The sequence below is a fragment of the Cyclopterus lumpus genome, chromosome 19, assembly GCF_009769545.1.
Source record: "Cyclopterus lumpus isolate fCycLum1 chromosome 19, fCycLum1.pri, whole genome shotgun sequence".
In the NCBI taxonomy this organism is placed as follows: Eukaryota; Metazoa; Chordata; class Actinopteri; order Perciformes; family Cyclopteridae; genus Cyclopterus; species Cyclopterus lumpus.
Genome location: NC_046984.1, coordinates 13,352,018 through 13,373,663, shown reverse-complemented (window position 1 = coordinate 13,373,663; position 21,646 = coordinate 13,352,018). Strand labels below are relative to the sequence as shown.

General features: G+C 43.0%; 1 protein-coding gene across 1 annotated transcript in view; it reads left to right on the top strand.

Annotated features, from left to right (window-relative positions):
- The window catches only part of LOC117748765 (disintegrin and metalloproteinase domain-containing protein 12-like), a 64,518-nt gene that overhangs the window by 11,031 nt on the left and 31,841 nt on the right, over positions 1 to 21,646 (top strand). The window contains 2 exon segments of the mRNA XM_034558823.1: positions 1,562 to 1,635; positions 21,307 to 21,385. Coding sequence (XP_034414714.1) covers positions 1,562 to 1,635; positions 21,307 to 21,385 — 153 coding nt within the window.

The window sequence follows — 21,646 nt, the reverse complement described above, 5'->3', positions numbered from 1 at the left end:
TCTGAAAAAAATAAAATCTGCAACTGAAAACTATAAGACCTCAAATATCAAAATATAATTCCTGAACTGAATCAAAGTTATATTTAACCCCAAAAAGCATTTCCTGAACTTTATTTTTTGTTGTTGTATTTTTCAGAGTTCATGACCAAAACTTAAACTTTCAATTTCAATTATTTGTTTTCAAACTATCAAAACTAATGACCTGGATTTGGCGCCATAAGACAGCTGCACAATAACTGCATGTGAGAAAGGAAGAAAACACTTCACAACCCGGCGGTTTGAAACCCGGGACCCTTGTGGCTCTGTTTGGTGTTATAATCCCAGAGTTTAGAGAAACAAAATGCGTGGCTGCCGGGCAGCTTTAAAAGCACAGCGTGAGTTTCCACGTTGTGTTATTTGAGTCCAATCATTAGTGAATTAATTTGTTCTGGCTTAACCAAAACAGACATCGTGCCACAAGGTTTCTTTGGAATGTTATTACCTGGAAATAAAAAAAAATAAAAAAAATCAGATCTGCGAAGCAAAGAGTTCTCATAATGAACGGTAAATTAAGAGCCGAGTTGAATATATCATTCCCTTAACAACAAGTCCAAACATCCGGTGTACTATCTATGTTGAAGTTGGAAATGGCAGCCGTCACAAACAATATGCAGCGCGAGGTCAAAGCATGCACGGAGAACGCAGTCTGAACAGACGATGGCAGGAAGTTCAGTCCCGCATGGCTTGTGCAATGATACTGCCTCAAACCTTAAGTGTTCTGCTTCCATATCCTCTTGTGCTCCACTAGACATTCTTCTCCACAGGGGGTGATGGATGACTTAACCCAGAGCAGTGCTCTTTGCCACAGTTGATCCAGATTGAACTACGTGTGTGTGTGCGCGTGTGTGTGAAATGTGTTTGTGTGTGCTGTTGCCAAGCGATGGAGAATGCGAGAAAGATGAGATTTTTGTTTTGTTTTGTGTTTCTGAGCGAGAGCGCATGCAGCACACGAGGGGAGGGCGGTTATGTGTTGACGTGTGTGTGTGTGTGTGTGTGTGTGTGTGTGTGTGTGTGTGTGTGTGGGTGTTGGCCCAACGTGACTGACAGACGTGATGTACGACTCGGTGCCACTTCATCTGACTCCAACAGACACTCGCGGCCCCTCAGTGTTGTAACTCAGGGTTGCGAGAAAAAAAAAACTGTGGCTTTGTGCAGGATTAATGTCAAATGGAATAGAAACATAAAGTTAATCCTCTCGGCTCTTGTTCTAAGATACAAAGTCGCTTCATGAGGATTTTCCCCGAAAATTTAAAACAGCCCCCCTCACGTTTCTTTCTCACAGCGCTGGGTGGCTCCGCCAAAGTTTTCATCATGGTAGTAATTAAGCATTTTAAGAACTATTTGCTTTTTACAAAAAAACATTTTTATTGCCACACACAGCACCCGTTTTCATATGTTTTTCCTAAATCTAAAGCATGCTAGCTACCAGAGCACCGGAGCCATCTTTTCTCAATCACAATGCTGTCTGGCCGACTCCATAACCAATCTGTCTCATCCCCTCTCCTGTCTGTGTTCTCTTCAGAGTCACCCTGCATCACTGAAGCTCCTGATTGAAGCGGAAGGTGAGCAGCTGCTCTTGGCTCTGGAGAAAAACGAGTAAGTGTCCCCCCCCTCCATTCACACTTGGCCTTCGCTCTGAACTGAGTGCTCTCTGCAGTACAAATGGGTGACATCTGCACTGCCCAGGGGCGACAACTGTGGGCTGAAGCCAAGTTGTGTGTCACGCATCGCAGCCAGGCAGAGGGAAGGAGGAAACCGCTCCTTCCCTCTGCCTGAATGTGTTCCCCACGCTTTGGTCTTTTTCCTGCGCTGAAACAAAGACTTGAAAAGATAGGAACTCTTGAATACATCAGTGAGGACATTGATGAAAACCGACATCTTCCCCCTTCTTCTCCTTCCATCTATTCATTTGATGTATTGGCGTAACACAGGGGAGTAGGAGGCTTTGTTTGAACACGGCGCACACTCCTCGCTCTGTATATTCGGATACTGTCAACACGGTGTCAGTCAAGGGACTGGCAGGGAGTGGGAACATCATTTGAAAGACATCAGGTTATCGGAATAGGTGCATTTTGACACATCTCTGGATCTGTTCGGTGGGATATATTTGTCATCTTTGCATTTTTACACAGCGGCTGACTGTACGCGGCCTCCGACAACCTCAGAGTCGAAAGAAGAATGCGCCGTGATTGATGGAGCAATATGTTTTCCGTCCAGCTCTGCTGCCACACATGAGCAACCAGGAACAAGCAAGAGCTGTCTGTGTGACAGAGAGAACGGGGGGGGGGGAGAGCGGATGTGTTTTTATGTCAGAGTCAGCCATTAATCTCACTTGTTTTCAAGACTTAATATATGTAAATTCCACCTGCAGAATGTGGGACAAAGCTTTCAACACCAGCGAACCGCAATTTTATGGCTTACCTGCTTTGAAAATATTTTGACGGGGAACCACACTCCGCAGTCTTTCTGTCGAATAACATTCCCCGCCCTGCACAGGTGGGGATTTTGCAAAGCTGACTTGCAGATTGTCAAATGTTCACCAGCCCCCCCCCCCACACTACCTTTTTTTTTTATAGCAGGGAATTGTGTTCCCATTTCATCTCAAAATGTGAACCGCAGTGGAAACACACCGAGCATTCCCATGCAGCCCCCACATATATTATCACCCAGCGTCGCTGTCATCAGTGTCCAATAGCATTACATGTAAAGTCCACAGTTGAGCTCCAACCCCGGGGGCCAAAAGGAACAAACGGAGACGACGGAGAGGTGCAATCTAGATCTTTCTAATGATGGAAAGACTTTTTTTTCCTCCAACAAACCTCCATGCATTCCAAATACCAAACTGCCACAAGCGACTCGCGGCACTTACAGCGAGTCTGGATAACACGGTTTAATTACTGGCAAGGGCAGAGTTTTTTATGTATCATCTGCGGATTCTCACACACTTCTGTGATAAGTCAAAAAGAAATAGAAGCTACTTTGTGCCATGCAATGTTTGACGAGACGGGATCACAAATAGGACGTGGATCTGAAGGGGATGTGTGTTGTGGAGTGGAGTTTGCTCTGCGGATCAGTGCATCCGAGCCAGAACTGAACCTGCTGTGCTGACATTAAGTGAGAGTTTTTTGTCTGAGGCTGCTTGCAGATTGGCGGCATGCCGCTGATGAAATCCAGTTGTTCAAACACAGCCGGGATCAGTAGAGAGAGAGAGGGGGGGGGGGGGGGGGGGGGGGGGGGGGAGGAGGAAAGTGTGGTCCAGAATTAAATGATTTGCTTTAAACCGCCCCGGATTTATTTGTGTTTTCTCAGGTCTGTGTTAATAAATAGCGCTGGCAACCAAACACAAGCGAAATGTTCTCAACACAGCTGAATGCGATTATTTCTGTTGTTTTGAGAGGTAAACTCGCTCTGTGTACATCTGAACTCACATCACCCTGCAGTGCAACGGAGAGCTAGTAGAGGTCGCAGGCTTGAAATTATTAAAAAACTTTATTCTGCCAATTTATTGCAAAGAAAAAGTTCTCATTTAACTCAATGTTTTAAAACGGCTGGACTTAAGGCCATAAACAAAAACAAAAAATTGCCAATCTAACTATTCAGAACACATCTTGACATTTGAAGGTCTTGTGTTTAACCTTCAATTCATCCCTGTTGTAACAATACACCACATGTATTTACATGTCTATAATGTATAAACATACTTATTATCTTTCTGCATGCATACATATTCATAATGCTTTGTATCCACATTACAGAGCATTTTTTAAATATGTATAAGGTTAAGTATCAAAATAAGTTATCTTTTTATAATGCACTATAAGTAGGGAAGGGAACATTTAATTTACATTTTGAATAGATTTAATGTAATTTGTCACTTTAACGAAAGCAAACAACCACTTATAATCACATTATAATGCATTAAGTTGTTAATGTATTTAATTATAACGATTATAATACACTATGAACCTTGCAAAAACAAATAGTAGTAGTAACGAAGTATTATGAAACTTGACAATTCACTCTAAAAGGCTTATGATTATTGCTATAAAGCATTATGAATGTGTATGAGTGCTTCTAACTGTAATTATTCAGTGCCGCAAGCAGATAATAACACATTATAAGGACGTTTATAATGCATCCTAGACATGGGCGTCACAGAAAATGTTACTCAAACTTCCTCTAAGAAAGCTCAGTCAATAACTTTAGGGAATAAATGTGTCTTCAATGAACTACACATTTAACAAAAAAGTTTTATGCTACAACGTCTGACTTTTTAAACTCCTTTTGATGTATTAAACTTCGATGATAAGCTGCAAATATCAGTCAGTTGTATTCAGATTCTTTCAAAGAATTCTGATATTCTCATCTTTCAAATACAGGTGACATCAGTGGCATGCTGAGCTGTCACATGCCATCAGTCCATTTATGATAAATCCGTGACTTTAGGAGAGACTGTTACTTTCAAAAAGAAGTTGGGAACTATTGACTTCATACAGTTTAATTTATCCTTTTATAAGTGACACTTTATCATTTGTGACATCCTCCCAGGGACAATTTCCAGAAAAAAAAAGAAAAGAAAAAAAGAACCACGTAAAGGGGTAACATTGTAACTGCTTCCTTGTCTGTTGGTGTTATTGTTTTCATTCAATGTGAGAAAATGTGTTCTGTGCCGGATGTCTGCTTTTAATAAAGCGCTTGTTTCTCACTGTGACTTTGAGCTGTGTCGTGTCAGTGGCACCGATGACATTTCAAAAGCCTGAAACATGATGAAAACTGCTCTTAATAGTACAAAGCTAGTGTGTTTGGGAGCATTGTTTGGTGTGTCTGCTCTCTGGCATTAAGGACTGCGGATGTAGGCGTCAGATATTCCTACATTTCCGGACACCCTTTGAAAGCAGCCTGTTGTCGAGATGTAAAAGGGCGCACGATGCCTCGGGCAGCAGGCCAACCGTGCAAACCTTAGCTCCAAATAATGGTTCAGGAGATGTTTGCCTAAAAGATCAAGGCCCCTCTCCAAGTGGAAATGCACCTGTGCGATGCTATATCGACAAATTCAATTTGGATTTTAGACAATCAACCTCAAATGAAAAATGTCCTGTTGTGTGACTTGGCTTTAAATGATGCTTGCCCTTATTTGTAAAACAAAATATGTTTGTGCGTGTATGAAGAACATTCAGACATGAAGGACACATGTATTGTTATCATCATTTGGGGCCTCATGGGAATAAAGTGAACACATCACTTGCAAGAAAAGAGCATGTGCTCTCGACTGCCAGTATTTATGATCATTAGCTGCTGCAGTCCTCTGTGCTGAGAGTTGAATGTGCATTGGTGCAGAGAGCCCACACAGTGAATAAAGCCCTGAAGTGCATGTTAATATTACAATACTTCATTAATGAGTAGTTTAATTACAGTGCTCAAAGCCAACCATATATATCTTAAAATGTGGTGTCAGGAGATGCTGTCAAGGACAAAAGGATGTGATGAAAATGTTAGTCAGTTAAAAAGGTGGTACATAAAACTACCTGATTGAACCACAGGTGACTCCTAAATCATCATGCTGGGTAAGTGGAGTCAGGTTTTCACAGAGGAGGGTGATTAGCAGAGGCAGTTAGGATGATGCTACCAATATAAAAGGTGCTGGCATTTAAAGCTAGCCCAGCTTTAAATGAACCTCAATGCAGTGTTAACCCGCTAGAATTGCGTATTGCTTATGCTCTCCTAAATTTGTACCGTTCCTGGTTTTCCTGACTGGAAAGATCCGGTTGTTGATCAGGTGATCTCTGTTGTTGGCGTGGCGCCATTTCTGGTCAAGCTGTTCGAGCAGCTATATGCCTCCCGGGCATATCACGATGAGTCCCAAGCTGAGCAGGCAGCATGCGCTCCAATACGTGTTTCCCCTTCCAATGGACCGCAGGATCACTAAAAGGAGGCCTGGGGCTCGTCAGCTGGGCGGAGGATGTTCTCAGTTGCCTTCACTTGGGGTTTCTCCCTGTTCATCATGTTGTTTAGCCGTAAGCATAAAGGGCCTGGAGGTTTGGCTATCCATCTTTTGGAGTCTGTTGTGCTGCAACACAAAAAGGCACACTTTAATCTGGCCTTTTCCCTGGACAGAGGGCAGGCGGAGGCTATATATCCTGAGTGAAAGGCCTGGCTGCAAACTTCTTCTATCTCTATGTTGTTTGGAAGAACAATACGAATGCAGCCTGGACGGGATCCAGACACAATTTGTCCCAGTTTGGGTTTTTTCGGGATGTTATTGAACTCCCTATCTCAGGCTGGACTGGTGCTGGTCTGTGACCTGTTGCTCCTCTCAATGAAGACATCGCCGTGTCTCACTGAAAACACAGGCAGGAAACACCCTCTCTCGGGGAGCTGGACAAACAGGAGGTTTAATGACGCCACACAACTCTTTCTGGAAAAAAGACATCTCTGGTGTCCTCCTTTTTGTAGAGTTATTGTCCTCGGTGGCTGAGCCACACACAGATTGTTTAAGGAACGTCAACCCCAATGTGTGTATCAAATCCTTCCTCTTGTCACCAAGCCAGGAGTGTATCAAATCCTTCCCCAATGTTTGACTGGACTAGTTCAAGTGTGCTTATTGCAGAATGTCTGTAATAACTGCTTCTTTCCTATAGGTAAATCTCTCTGTTTATTGACATGATGCTTCACTTTTAGGTGGATTGAGTTTATTAGTATTTAGTTGGGATGCTGGTTTCTGCCACTAAACTGGATTCTGCCACTAAACTGGATTCTGTTTTGAAATGGTTTTCAGTGGTTTTTAGTTTTGAAACATTACAACTTCAACAATACAAAAACTCCATTATTCTTGAGCAATATAGTCTCAAATTAACGATAACAATAATAGCTTCCTTTTGTTAAGATTCAAGGGATAATTGGCACTGCGGTTTTCTGAGGGGTCCCTTGACCTCTCACCTGAAGATATGTGGATGAAAATGGGTTCTTAAGAGGATATACGACTCTACGATTATATTGACAATCATTTATTTATGAATAGACTAGACGCACTGCTGTGCTGCAGCTCAAATTAATCTTCAGGTTTCCAGCTTTCAGGTGACGTATACCACTTCTTCTGAGCGGCTATCTCCCGTTAAAGAGCCCTTTGCCCCCCCCCCCTACAAAAAGATAAAAGCGGGTCTATGTGGGTCTCTTCCTGCCATTTCCCTATTATCACTGTGGAAATGACCTTATCTTAGAGCATGGTCTTATCCGAAACGCACATCTGTATCCCCTGTCAGTGCTTAACCAGCTTGTCCTTTGACTCGTAGCAAAGCATTCACAGAGAAATAGACAGTCGGGGGAATGAGCCATTGGCAGGTGTGTACTGTACATTACAGCGCGAGTAATTGTAGAGGAGCACAAACAGCCCAGTCCACTAACCATCATCACGAACAGATGCTCCCATGAAACTTGGTTATACTGCATGCTTACCAATGTTCATTTATTCCTCTGTCTTACGCAGGCATACGCTCTCATCAGCAACATTCAAAAACACACACACACACACACACACCATATTCAGAACCTTATTTCCAGGAGAAGGATGCACCGAGGTTAACTCTAGCCTTTGTACCTTTCTTGTTACCCTTGCGGCTGCAAGGCCATGATACACTGTGATTCATTAGTTTCAAAGACGAGCCTTGGAAATGAGCTCGTCTCTGTCCAGAGTCGGTGCCTTTTTAACTACGTCCTTCAAAAGGGAATTTTTTTTTGGAAGGAGCTTCCCGCTTTTTGAAATGCCTTCTCAGAAGCTCCAATTATTTTGAAGCTTAGAGCAGTAATTAATAAGGTGGACTCGCCACTCGGCGTCCCTAATTAATTTGGAGGCACCCAGTAACTCTTAGAACGGCTTGTCCCTTCTCTCAGGATGAAGAAGAGTGAGATGCACAGGCACCGTGCGTCTGTCTAAATAATTTGTGTTGGTCTAGAAGCTTCCCAACATAAACTTCAAAGCACCCAAAACAACCCAGTTCACCTGTTGCTAATTTCTATATGTCCAGCTTTCACGTGATTCTCGCGTCGTCGCTTCCTTGAAGTCACATAAGAAATCTGAGAACTGGCTCACCTCAATGTTTCCTTTGTTTCCCCACAGGCATGCGTTAAGACGTATGAAAATACTAAGTTTTGAAAAGTAATGTGCGTCTGATATATAGTTTTTCCAATTCCGATGTGAAAAGATATTTAAATTGCATCTATTCCTTCCTTTTAATAATATGTAAATATTCTCATTTGAAAAGTTTAACTTCACGAGACAAGATGTCTCCTACTTCACTTGGAAAACTTCCTTATTTTCAAGTTTCCACATCACTCTTGTGTAACTTCTAAAAATGGTGCCACGGTTGACCTCCAGGTTGGTGATGTCACAAAATCATCTGCACTCGCCTTAAACACAGATTCAAGGTGAGCGCAAAGGAAAAACTTTACCTCTTCAGCAAAAACAGCCCGCTAATGTCAAATTGTGCACATGCATCGTTCTGCACCGTGAAGGTCGAAGCAGTTAACGTCACAATCGTTTGGGTGGAGAACGGACTTTTAAGTATGGAACTGAACAAAGGGAAGATTGATTTTTAACCAAAAGACATTTTGTGCAGTGATAGTGGTCCTCCCCTCTCCGCTCTGAGCCTTTTACCAGACGGACCGCGGGGGTCTCAGGACTCCAGCTGGTAGATCTATTCCTCAGCCTCCCTCCCTTCACCACAATGAACACAGCCAAGTAAAACCTGCTGTAATCAGCAGTTTCTCTCTGGGGGCGACGAGCCATCACCGAAGAGCTCACGGAGAGTCCTGAAGATAAAGATGTCCTTTTTGAGCATTGCCGTTCGGGTATTTTAATATTAAATAATAAAACAATACAGTTTGAAATGTGGATGTGTGTTCAGGTCAATGTTAAAAAAGCTAAATCAAAACATTACAATCATGCTTTCCATTTGGGTAATGATGATGATGATGATGATGATATCTGATAAGGAAGGGGGAAGGGGGTTTTGTTTCCACACCAGGGATCCAAACTTGCATCTTTAGGCTACGATCCAGCTATCAGAGGCCAGAGCCCCCCCCCCCCCCCCCCCCCCCCCGTCGTTCATCTGAGTCATATTTTAAGAGCACTTTTCCTGCATTACTATGAACCCAGTGTGCAAGATTTGTGGTGTTGAAAGTAACAATTCAAAGACTGAACAATAACCCATTGACCCATTATTGTGTCAGGGTCTACGCATCTTTCAAGATGAGATTGTATTAAAGTTATGAACAGACGGGATTTTGTAAGTAGACGAGGCCACGTGTTTCATTTCGAGACATTTTCTATAACTTCTTTGCAACATTAAATTGAGTGTATGGCAAGGCTATTGACTTTTGAACATTTATTGCAGTGCGTTTCAACATATTCCAGAAGGCTGATCAAGTTGAAGTACATTTTATTTCTTTTATTTCCAGCTCTCCATCCATCTTGTGAATGTATTGAGGAACATTCTTTGAATAAGAGCATGACCTCATGTTTTATCCATAACTACTCTTAATCCACTACAGCAGACAGGACAACAAACGGTTAAATTGCACTGTGTGGCATTACACAAAGTTCATGGAAATATATTGTGTCTCTCTCCAAACCCTATTAAATATGTTTATTTTAAAATATATTACCGAGTCCTGGTATACTCTCACACCACAACAATAACGTGGGTGTCAAAAAGCCATCACATGTTGTAATCTATTGGTTAGTTGCATCAAAATGAAAGCTATAAATCGTGTAAATTGCACTTTTGAAGATTTGTCCTTTTTAATTACAGCATTTTCATCCGACAGATAAACGAGCAAACATAACATTTCACAAGAGTACTTAATGTTCACTGCTTTGTTTCTAAGTATTTAGGTTTTGAGATGAAAAAGGCAAATCAACAAGTATTGTGATTTTAAAGGCCAGTGGATTTTTAACTGTTGATATATGGCAACAATAGTCGATCTTGGAGACTGGGAAGCTGTAACCATGCTGTTTTCTTCCCCTGTCTTCCCAGAATGCCTGCAAACTTGTCATATCTGTTTTATGTGGACATTAGGAAAATAAGCAGGCAAAATGAAAAATAATTAAAAACCTCTGTTTCCATGTCCCTAAACTACCCCTTTTTTAATTGAGCTTTTAATTTGGGTTAGCTTCAGTGATTTTATTGTTCATAAAAACAATACAAATGTTTGTTTTCTCTCACTTACTTAAGTTTTTTTTTTTATTGTGTTTTTCTATCTGATCTTGTTTCATTGAGCCCTTTTGGCTGCATCTCTGCGTGAAATGTGCTGAACATATAAAGTGCTATTATTCATGTAATGCAGCGATGAAAGGGGAGCATGTCTGTATAATTATGGCTTGTATGCTCAAATACATTGTTGTATACTCAATAAATAGTAACAGACGTGCAACACAAATTATTTAAATGTGAATGCCAGAAAATGTGGCTTTATTAGAGGTTCTTGAGGATTTTGGAGTACCAAAGATATCAACACATCCATCTTCCAAGGCCCACTATCTTCGTTTTCCTTTCCATTAGATTGTTTGTCTTTCTGTCTAGTTCGCTGGATCACGATTTCTCCCTTTCACCTATTTAGGCCAATGTTCTCCATAAATTGTAGTGGAATCTCATTTTCTCTAGGCTTCGGGGTGCCAAAGGGAATAAACAAAAGCAGCCAACGTTTTTTGACCTCTGTGGCTGCTGACCATAAAGATAATCAGTCCAGGCTCACTCCTGGCTTCCATCCTCCCTCTGACAGACAGACAAATAGATCTGCCGGAGTTACAGTGTCAGTTAAGCCGGGAGGGAATGCTCTCTCTTCTTGTCCTCCATCCTGTTCTGTCCGTTCTCACACTCCACTGACCTTCCCATGACCAGCACTCCCTGCGTGTGGGGGTCACTGACTGAGCGAAGAAGCCACGCGTGGTCATCGGTCAGGCGGTCAGATTTTGGCTGAAGGAAGCCTGTCTCTTTCTGCTGATCCAGGAGTTTTTTATTTTCCTGCCTTCTGTTGCGCTACACATGCTCACGCAGAGCATTGTCCTTGTGAAAAATGAATGCTGGACGGAAAGCAAGGACAGCATCCTCTCCTGCTGACGACCACAGCAACAAGCTCCAGCTGCATGTTGCGGTTTGCCTTCTTGCCCTAAAAGGCATCATCTCTGCTGATGAACCTCCACGTGTTTTTTTTTCTTCTTCTTCTTTTGTGTTCCCACTTTTGACACATTTAAAAATTGAAATCCGATGGGAAACCGGCGTAGGAGTTGGGGGTTCAGAGGCCTCTTTCATCGCTAAATTTAGCTTTGTGATAATAGGAAATGGTGCGGAGGTAAATCTGGGACCTGGAGCACGGAGTCTTCCCCTATCTCCATGTCATGCAGAAAGCAGATGCTTTTGGTTTCCCATCCCACTCGTCTTTAAGGTTGTGTTTCTGAGGCCCCACGATGCTGAGTAATGGACAGACAGGGAGTAGATGGATGGGGGGGTGGGGGGGGGATGTGTGATGACTGCATTGGAGGTTTCTGGTGTTTTTGCTTTGTCAGATGAGGTGTGAAAGCAGTCCTCCTTCTCCTCTGTCTACCTGCCATGTCTCTCTCTCTCTACTCACACATTTTCCTGCCGTCAGCAACTTCTAATAATTCCCTGTTGGGGTATGGGACACGGCAGGGTCTCCTTGGGTTGGCTCCACTTATTCCTCCTCCTCACTCACTCTCACCTAATCCCTCCTGGCCTGAGCTGCCAACAACAATAGGAGCTGCCAGGGTTTGATAAAGGGGCTGCGGAGTGCTCCGAGGGTGCAGAGACCCCGTGGAACCGAGGCCATGCAGTCACATGACACGGATGCCTTCAAGTCATCCAGTTTCCGAGCGAAAAGGGTTCACGGGCGGGTTGTAAATTCACGGAGTGTTGAGCAGGAAACTGCATTTGTTGACTCGCAAGATGAGAGAGAAGCTATCGGTAGTGCTCGCAAAAACAACACGGCATATATTTAGTCGGCAGAAGTAAATCCTTTGGTCCACTGAGGTCCTCTGTATTTCTCCTGTTGGGGGTTTTGGGAAATACATGTAGAGTTAGTGGAGGTAGAGAAAACAAATAAGAATGTTAAACAAAATGTCGAGCTATCGCTTTAACATTCTACTCTTGCAAATGTCAATACAGCCAGTAGATTTAGTAATCCCCCAGACGAGCAGTGTGTAGAGAAGGCTTTCAGCATTGAGACCTTCATTTTGGGATGTACAATTCACGTAGAACACAATTGAATAGTTAACGGCATGATCAATATATGAAAAGTGAAAAACGATTGAAGGTGTTAGGTCAAAATGTTCTGTAGGAGTTTGGGATGTTGGTCATGATTCATGGCCTCACAAGTTCTACAATACTGGCTCTGTCTGGCAATATATATTAGTTCAAAATGCAGATGAAAATCAAATAATGGATGTGGAAAAAAAATCCACTACAGTCACCTTTTCTTTATGCCCGGTGGGTCATCGATGTACGAGTCCCAGCTGTGGGCTCCATCTGCACGCTCTGATGTATGATGCGATGCCTACAAACAATCTCCTCGAGAAAGCCAATAATGTTCCACTTCCTTGGAGCATCAGCTGAACAACGAGAGCTATAGTCCTTCCAGGGATCAATGGCGCGCGGATGATCGATGAGCCAGTTGTGCATTATTGGGAAATGAATCACCGGCTTCAAAAACGGGAGGAAATTATATTGAGAGACGATTTAAAGAAGCATGACGGAACAGAATCTTTTGTCTTTCCCATTTAAAAAAAAAAAAAAAAAAAAAAAAATAATAATGTTTTTAATGAAAGCTGATAGGAATGTAGACATGCTCAGGGGTTGGGAAACACATTGTGTTGCTTAATTAACTGGACATTTAATTACAGACCACAACTGTTTGTTGCGAAAGCATGGTGATTCCGACCTTGCACGAAAGTTTATTTCTCTTTTAAATTATTAAGTTGTTTTGGTTCCGTCTCCTCCAATTTTAATCTCGTAGCCTTCTTCTCCTGTCAATCATCTCCTGAAAGAACACAGGGTCAGGGTGCATAACCAAACCCACGTAATGAATGAAAAGCGGTCTTTTACTAGAAAGAGGGAGGACATCTCCCTCACTGACACAATCAGAGAGGTGAAAGACATGAAGGGAAGAAGAGCACATTTGTATTCAGCCCTTAATTGTTTGATTTCCCGAGGGCAGCCATATGGGGGAGAGGGGCAGGAAAAGAGGGGGCGAAGGCGCACAAGTACACACAGATTTAATTAATTGAATGGCTGTTTTTTTTGTTGCATTGTGCATTTACCTTGTGTAAAGAATGATAGGCTTGATTGTTTGAAGTTCCCTCGCCGCTCATTAGTTCAAGCACAAGGTTTCAATGAATATAGATGCACAAGCTTCGGGCCTTGGGCAAGTTCTTTGGAAACCATTGGAATTAATGGCAAAGCTCAAAGCTGTTGCATTAATATGACCCGCTCTGAAAATGACTTTGCATTCACCCCTTCCTCGGTACATCCGGCCATTCTCGGGCCTTTACCCACTTAATGATCAGACAGAGACGATAGGATGCAATGAATTGCTTTCGAAAATACACGCAAAGCATATTGTTTCCACTTGGAATATGGATTAAATTTAGTCATTTTCCATCTGCGTGGCTTTCAATATTTCTTGATTTTGCTACAGGCTAGAAGACATTAATATCAAAATGAGGAATCTATCTCAGGGTGTGTCTCCACCCACGATTCAATGGGGGGTTGTGGGGCCGACGATATTGTAAGAAAAAAACAAACATTGCAAATCGGCATCTCCTTCTAGAAACTGTGTCCTCAATACTTAAAGACCTCGCCGCCAATTGTTCTTTTTTTAGGGACTGTTACTTTGGTATAAAGTAGTTCAAGTAGCAACTGTTCTCTATTTGTAATTTGGGTTAACTGGCCTTTTTTCGAATTTAGTTTCAGACTTTGCAAAATACTTGAGGAAAGCATTCCAGTTCTCTAATGCCTTCCTGATTTTCCTATGCAGGATGAACTGAGGGTTGAATGAGGAGTTTAGGAAATCAGGCGGGGAGTGTTGTGGTTTGCTGCTCGTGTTGAAAGAAAAGAATGTGTTGCATGATCCATAAGCCATGAGCCTGACGTGTGTGTGTGTGTGTGTGTGTGTGGAGCACAAACACGATCCTGCATGCCTACGAGCACGCGCGTCGAGCTAACACCGGCACATTCGGTGATTCCTGCACAACGAGAAGGGTCACGCTCTCTCTCTCTCTCTGACACACAACCGGAGCTCGTCCCGAGGGAGACGCAGAGGCAGAGCAGAGGCAGCAGAAGCCCCCGGGGGGGGGCAGATAGGAGCAGAAAGCAGGATGAAGGATCTCCCCTCCAGTGATCCACAGCAATTATGCCTGCTGCTTTGGCACCAGGCATAATTAGTTTCAGATAACAATGTCACTGGCCCATGCCACGAAGAAGGGGGAAAAAAAGAGAAACAAACTGCCAAGTTTTCTCAGCTTTTATTTGTTTTTCTGCAATTTAGACTTAATGGTTATCACTTGTCTAATTGCGAGCATCAGAGATATGTCAGCGTCATATAACCACCTGCCCTGAAGTGGAACATTTAGAGTTCACACTGTGCCAATCAACCGCCTTTGATAAGTCACATGCGATTACTTTTCCATCGCCCTCAGAGACCGTGACATCATGAGCAATAAAGTGATATCAATGTCTTTTTGGAGGAAGTGAAAGAGAGGTCTCTTGCTGCAAACCATCGGACACAATGTTCCCATAATGTGGCGAGGCAGCCAGATCTGAACTGTGTGTGGAGGGCCAGCAGAAAGAAAACAAGACCTTTTATACCTACGTGACACATAAGAAAACAGAGCGTTTCCTGGTCCACCCCCACTGTGGCTGGTGTCGTCAAGTTGAAGCGTGCGAGTGTGCCGGGTTAAAATTGTGATTGTGGTTATCATCCACTCTCACCTCCTGCCTCCAGAGCTTTTGTGGTGGTACAACAGAAGCACGACACGTCCACCTTTTCTGCTTAGAGAGTCATTATTCTCACAACCACAAGAGCTCACGTGATGGGAAAGCATAAACACAAGACACGACAAACAATTGCCGTGCAGGCTTTGTATTTGCATTTGTGGAGATGCGGAGGTTGCGAACAGCACGTCTCTATTTCCTCTGGGCTTCCACTCCTTTCTGGTCCACTGATTACCCCGTCTTACTTTATGTCCACACTCAGCTTTTTTGGCCGCGTAGTTGTAGTGGTGATGATCCAAATGTAAAGATGTCTGGCTACTTACTGACATTGAGTTTTATTTCAAAATATACGACAGCTGACCTTTTTGATTAGTGGATGTACTTTTAGTACTTAAAGAAATTATAATCTCTTTTTTTCTTTTTGTAACCAACATACAATAGCTCAGAAAATACTGCATCATTATCCTCACACCTAATGGTGTTGCAATTTTGTCCTAATTCCAATTATCTTATCCATTGTTGGGGTGGCATTCATCAACCAGCGTCTCTAATTGGCATCCTGTGGAGTCATCAATCACGCAGACATGGCACAGAGAGGACACTTTATTGATTTCACGGGGCATGCCTGGGCGTAACCACATCAATCTCTAGGTGACAGTCATTGCAATAATTGCGTGCCACTGCTACTAATGGTGCTTCTGTTTGACCATCGCACTGACCAATTAACCACCCGCGGGAGGCCACGCAGGTGTAAAGAATCGCAATGAGGCCGCTACGAGAAGATGATACCGAGATGAAGACCAACCTGCTCTCTCTGTGTAAAACAAATATGAGAGACCAGAGGAGCCACCGAGCTGCGAGTTAGCTCGCTACTGAACATGGCACCTCATATGAATATGAGGTGCCCCCCCCCGACTTCCTCCCTCCTCCCAAAGTAGAAACCATTGGCTGGCATGCTCTTACGGCTCCGCTCATGACATGCTTCGTGAAGACTGGGAGTTGCATTGAGCTCAGGGTAAGCAGGGGGAATTCTGCTTCTCTGCTCTACTTGGCAATGTCCCCGCAACACTGCCTGATGTCAGACAGATCACAGCCACGAAGACTGGCCCGCTTCCCTTGCGCCTGGAAAAAGAATGTTACTAAGACTGAGACAAGGTTTTTTTGGCCTTGGGGGAGTAAGAGGGGGGTGGGGGTGGGGGGGTTTGCACTGTTTTCATGCACATGCTTCTTCTTTTTCCATACGGAGCTGGGTTCCTGCCACTTTCCACATAAAAGCAAAGGGGCATTATTACTTCCACATTGCCTCACAGGTCTCTCTGTTTAAATCTAATGTACCGATTGGAGCTCCTAGATTAGGTTGTACAAGAAATTTATTTATTTGATGATAAATTCATCGACTCTAAATGTTTGTATTGACATAGCCTGACACCAGAGCTTACAAGTGCTCGAGAGCGACTTGGCCACAAGAGGCCTAATGCCTAGCTTCTCATTTATCATAGTTAACTGCAGGATTTGTCCAGAAGTCCCTGATTAGGTTGTCTGGGTTTAATGAGACATATCGGAGCCCGTGACTGGGAAATCGCTGCACATTGATCCAACTTGTATTCCAACAATGGTAATGAAGGCCGTGGTGTCAATGGAGTGGTCATAGCACGTCAATTAAGGAAATGTACTTTTTGTGCTCCAGAAAAGGAAGTTAATGTACTTAGAATACTTCCCTTATCGTCACTGAATGTGTAAGCGCGACCCTTTTCTTTGCTCGGTTATACTTCTGGCCTGGTTGGATACCTTATCAAGAGAAAAGGGAGAGTCCTGCAGAGCGTGAAGTTGAAAAACCCATTTGTGACTACTGACTGAAAAATATGCTACTTTATATTCCGCCAAATGGAACCGATCCGTGATTCCTACAGCATAGGCAAGCTGTTTTGCAGGAAAACACTGTCTTTCTCACCATGACGTTTTCCCTTCTCCTCCTGGCCTGTCACATAATAAATTCAACGCTTTGTTGTTTCCCCCCGAGCTGCATAAACTGCCCTCTCGCCTCTGAGAATGTGTCTTTACGGCCTATACGTGACTTCGCCTCGGCTCTCAATGTGTCTGTATGCTTCGGCGTTTCGTCATTGCAATAATCACCTCGCAAGCCCCTCAGTACGAGACGCAGATGACGAGCTGTTTGTCTGTTTGAGCTGTTTGTCACCGTTAATAGATGACTGCTATGACATTAGCACAACACGCTGTCGGTATGCTGTAAAGGACCTTTCTTTCTAGGTCATATGCTGCACTCACCTACAAATGAGACCTCCCATTTGCTGTTGATTGATGATGCATTAACTGCAGTTTATCAAGCCTGTTACAATTAACATATCTCACACACCCGCAACATTAGCTTTACTGACATAAAAGCAGAACCAACGCGAGCAATCAAGACCACATGTAAAAGAGGTCGGCGCGGTTGTATTTTCTCAATTAGAATGTTCTCAACAGTGTTTGAAGAGGAAGCCTCAACATTTATTTCTGTGTGTGAATATATTCCATTTAGATAAGGCGTTGCGTAAGTCCCGGTGTTATTTCCCTCTACAAAGACAGACAGAAATTGAACAAAGATCCGACAGAAACAATATGAAAATGTAATGCAGGAAGAACAGAGGTGGCATAACTGGCTTTCAGGATTAGCTTGAAGAGACTTCAATGTCTTTCTGTCTGCATTGTCAAATCTACTGACAGGCAAATCTGACTCTTTCCTCTAACCTAATGTATTTTCTTTAAAAAAGTTAGTTTGTCCTTTTCAGCCTGGAGACGGCATTATAAGACATAAACATGACTGTAACTATAGGTATTGAGCCTGTCTAATATTGACACCCTTCGCCCACATATGGGGGGACGTGGGGCTAGTGGCATAATTAGGGGATCAATAGTACATAATGTTGTGCAAATATCCTAATGCTGCACATCAAACAACAGGACATGGGCTACAAGAATAAGTGCGTGAGCTCGCTGCATGTTTCCAGACCAAGCTGTCTGTACTAAAACGTAGCTAATGTTGTTTTGCTTCACTTTGTCAAAGTCAAACATTGCAGAGAGAATGTTCACCTATTGCGCTATATTATTGAGTTTAAAGTTTAAACCAAAACTTTTTCATTTTTGCTGTGTGCCATCTTCATTTACTCTTTAACCAGTAACATATAGACCGATATCTGAACAAAAGATCACACGTGTGGCCTTTATTCTAACATCAAAAGTATTCAAATAGTCCTTGTGGTTGCAGAGATAACCCATTTTTTAGTTTGGATATGCAATGTTTGAGCAGAGGCCAAGAGATGCAGAGTTACCAAATATTTATCTTTCAAAATGTTATGACAAGTTGACCCAGAGATGTATACCTCCTACTGCATCACACTTGCAGTCATTGTCTTTGTTTTGTGGTTGTTTGGGTGTCAGGCTTCCGGCACTTGGGACAGGTTCTGTGCCGTTAACAGCCAGAACGGGGCATCGCCTCGTTGCCTCCTGGTGCCTCTCCTCAAAGCGGACTCCCTGTCCGTCAGATGGAGCACTGCTGGAGGCCTGTCCCATGGGTAATATATTTTAAATATGGGGGCCTGACCCCCCCCTCATACCCTCCCTTCCCCAATGCCTCATTAACCCCCCACTGATTGATAGACATTGCGCTGCTGCAATGCAGGGTGGGTGGCTTGTGGCATTATAAATATGGTGGAGGTAAATGGCAGTTCATTGTTCGGCTGGGGTGAGTTGAACCTACAGGTGCTTTCGATACCACGGTATGGTGTTTTCTTACATGTGTGTAGTGCAGATTGCAACTCTGATTTGGTGTTTTATCATGCTCTAGGCCAAGTCTTTCTTTTAACAATAGCCAGGTGCCCATATGAGCATTGGAATACATTTTCCCCTCCTGTTCATAATGACTATTAAAAGATTCCTTCCTAATCCACTTTTAGTGTACGCAATGGGGGATGCACTTTCCTCTTTATGCGCAAGAGTTAACTGCTGTTTCCAGGAAACACTTCACTCTTGGCACCTGTTATGACCGATGCTATGAAACTGCTAACCATATGAGTTAGCAGCCTAGGAATGCTAATGACAAGCCAAGTCAGTTGCAATGTCAGTGGATTGCTAAGGGAGGACATACAGGTTACCAATACCAACGAAAGAATGGTAAGGAGTAAGAAATCTGTCATTTACTGTCCATTGATGACTCAATCAGTTATCTGTTTGTGGTTTTCTGGTTCCATGTTGCAGAGCCATTAAGGTGTGGTTTCTTGGTTCCATGTTGCCGACCTACTAAAGTGTGTTTTCTGGTTCCATGTTGTAGACACACTAAGGTGTGGTTTCTTGGTTCAGTGTTGCAAACACATGGGTTATGTTATACCCACACTTAAAGGGAAGCAGTTAGGCAGGCACATACACAATCGCCACACTGGACTGTCTATTGTGGGCAGATGTTGAGATTGTGAGTCCGACCGAGAGCGCAGACCTAATTAAGACTGAAGAAACAAATCATTTTATTTGGCTTTCTCTACTCTTTGGCCTCACTTTGATCCAATGATTATTACCAGCTCTTTGGCTGTGCAGATGAGTAGAGGGCGGGGAAGCATTGTGTCTCATGCTGACAGCTCCCAAACAAAATAACCCCCCTCCCCAGGTTGTTACAGCTGACACTCCCAGCTGGGTTGTCAGCGGTGAGGTCAGTAAGAGAATCCAGCTGCCTGCTGAGGTTTGTTCCTCTGCTGTGGATTAGCACAAGCCAGGCATCTGCTGTTGTTCTGGAGTGTAATACTGTACATGCAAACTCTTTATGTACAATGCGTGGTCTCATTTATACTCTTGAGAGCGTCCTTCCCTCCATGAGCCATCATTGTAGTAGGGCTGTGACAGTAAAGATGTATCTTGCAATGACAGGTTTAGAATTAGTTCAGCGGTTATGAGGTTTACCAAAAATCAATTGATAAATGAACCCCCTATAGCAGTTGTACAATTGGATATAAACCATTGCAATGGATTCCAACACAGAGCTACGGCATGATGATTGTTGCATAATTTCCTCATAGTTTCTTAAAAACATGACAAAGTAGCGGAACAATTGAGATGTTCCCTTTGGGGACAAAATATCGGGGTTAATTCTTCACCATGGAAACAGTAGCTTGACAAATTAATAGACGACACAATTTCAAGCTTACTTGTTGTGTTTCCGCTCACACGATAAATAAACCAACTCCATGGTAACTTAGCAACAACGGTCCATCCTCAGTATGACGGAAAATACCAGGACCAGTGTTTGCTCAAGTAAAGAGCCTAGAGTGAATAGAATATGGAAAACATACTTCAACACATCCACGAGTTAGCACTCGCCAACATCTTGTCAACTAATGCCTAGTTCACACTACACAACTTCATCCCAGATCCCAGAGAAACACCCAATAAGAGCACAAGACACAAGTTGAGGGGAAACCTGTCGGAGGGGAAACCATTAGAAGCCCCGTTTGCCCATCAGTGGGAAAACCACAACGACTTCAAGACTCACAATTACAAGACAGCAAGTTAAGTTGTCTACTGTCAACAGTACAGCCATCTTGTGAACATTGGCTGGCTAGTGGAAAGCATTACTTGTGAAACAGTGATAACAAACCTGAGTTTGCTACGATGGAGATACACGTGTAGGCAGAAGGGGCCACATTAACAAGGTATTGCGGTAATCCTTCCAGCCTAACTTGTTTGAAACTGCTGAATTTGTACTGCTTTTTCATCCATTCGTACATATAAGACGAAGGGAGCAAAATGCCTGCAGCAGAGGACCACTGTATTGATGTATTGAGCTTTAAACAGATCACTTGGTCACCTCAGAGAATCCCTTCATAGTGTTATTGATTTCTTCACTGTTTTTCTCCCCATTCCCTTTTCCTTTATTTAATCAGATCACACTATTGCATCCTTCTGCTCATTACTTGTCATTGTCTGCAATGTGTATAGGCTCATTACGGTTCCACCGTTTCACATAGAATGAGTATGGATTCATATTGAATGCTTCTTCATGGATGCGTGCGTGTGGTGTGAAAACGTCACACCTGCCTTCAATCATGACGCCTGCAGCTGCTCAATTCAGTGTATACTCTTCTAAAGCGTGGTTACATTTTAAATCGCATCACACTGTTTATCTTCCATGCAAGTCTGGCTTAAGACGCTGTGATTGATTTTTCACGATGGAGCCCCTTAGGGTCACTTCTGAGCGTTTGATGTCTTTGTTTATTCTTTCTAGGGGGCTGTTTGCAAGTAACTATACAGAAACCCATTACCTGGAAGATGGAATGGTGGTCACAGGCTCTCACAACTTCACGGTATGTTAACCTTTTTATTTTCTCTTTTTATATTATTATTAAGTCTGACACAATTTTTTGTCACCCAACCCAACAGCTCTCCGAAATGTTGGGCTTCTGTGGAACCCTTCTTCTTGTCGGGTTCTGCTTCATCATGCTCTTCTTGTTTGATGTCATCAATTGACCCAACAGTTAGACCTAGAATGGGTTGATCTTGCACATCGAGAATCTTGTATCCAGATTCATATTTGATGAAATAAAGGGCGGATCCAAGTCAGAGAA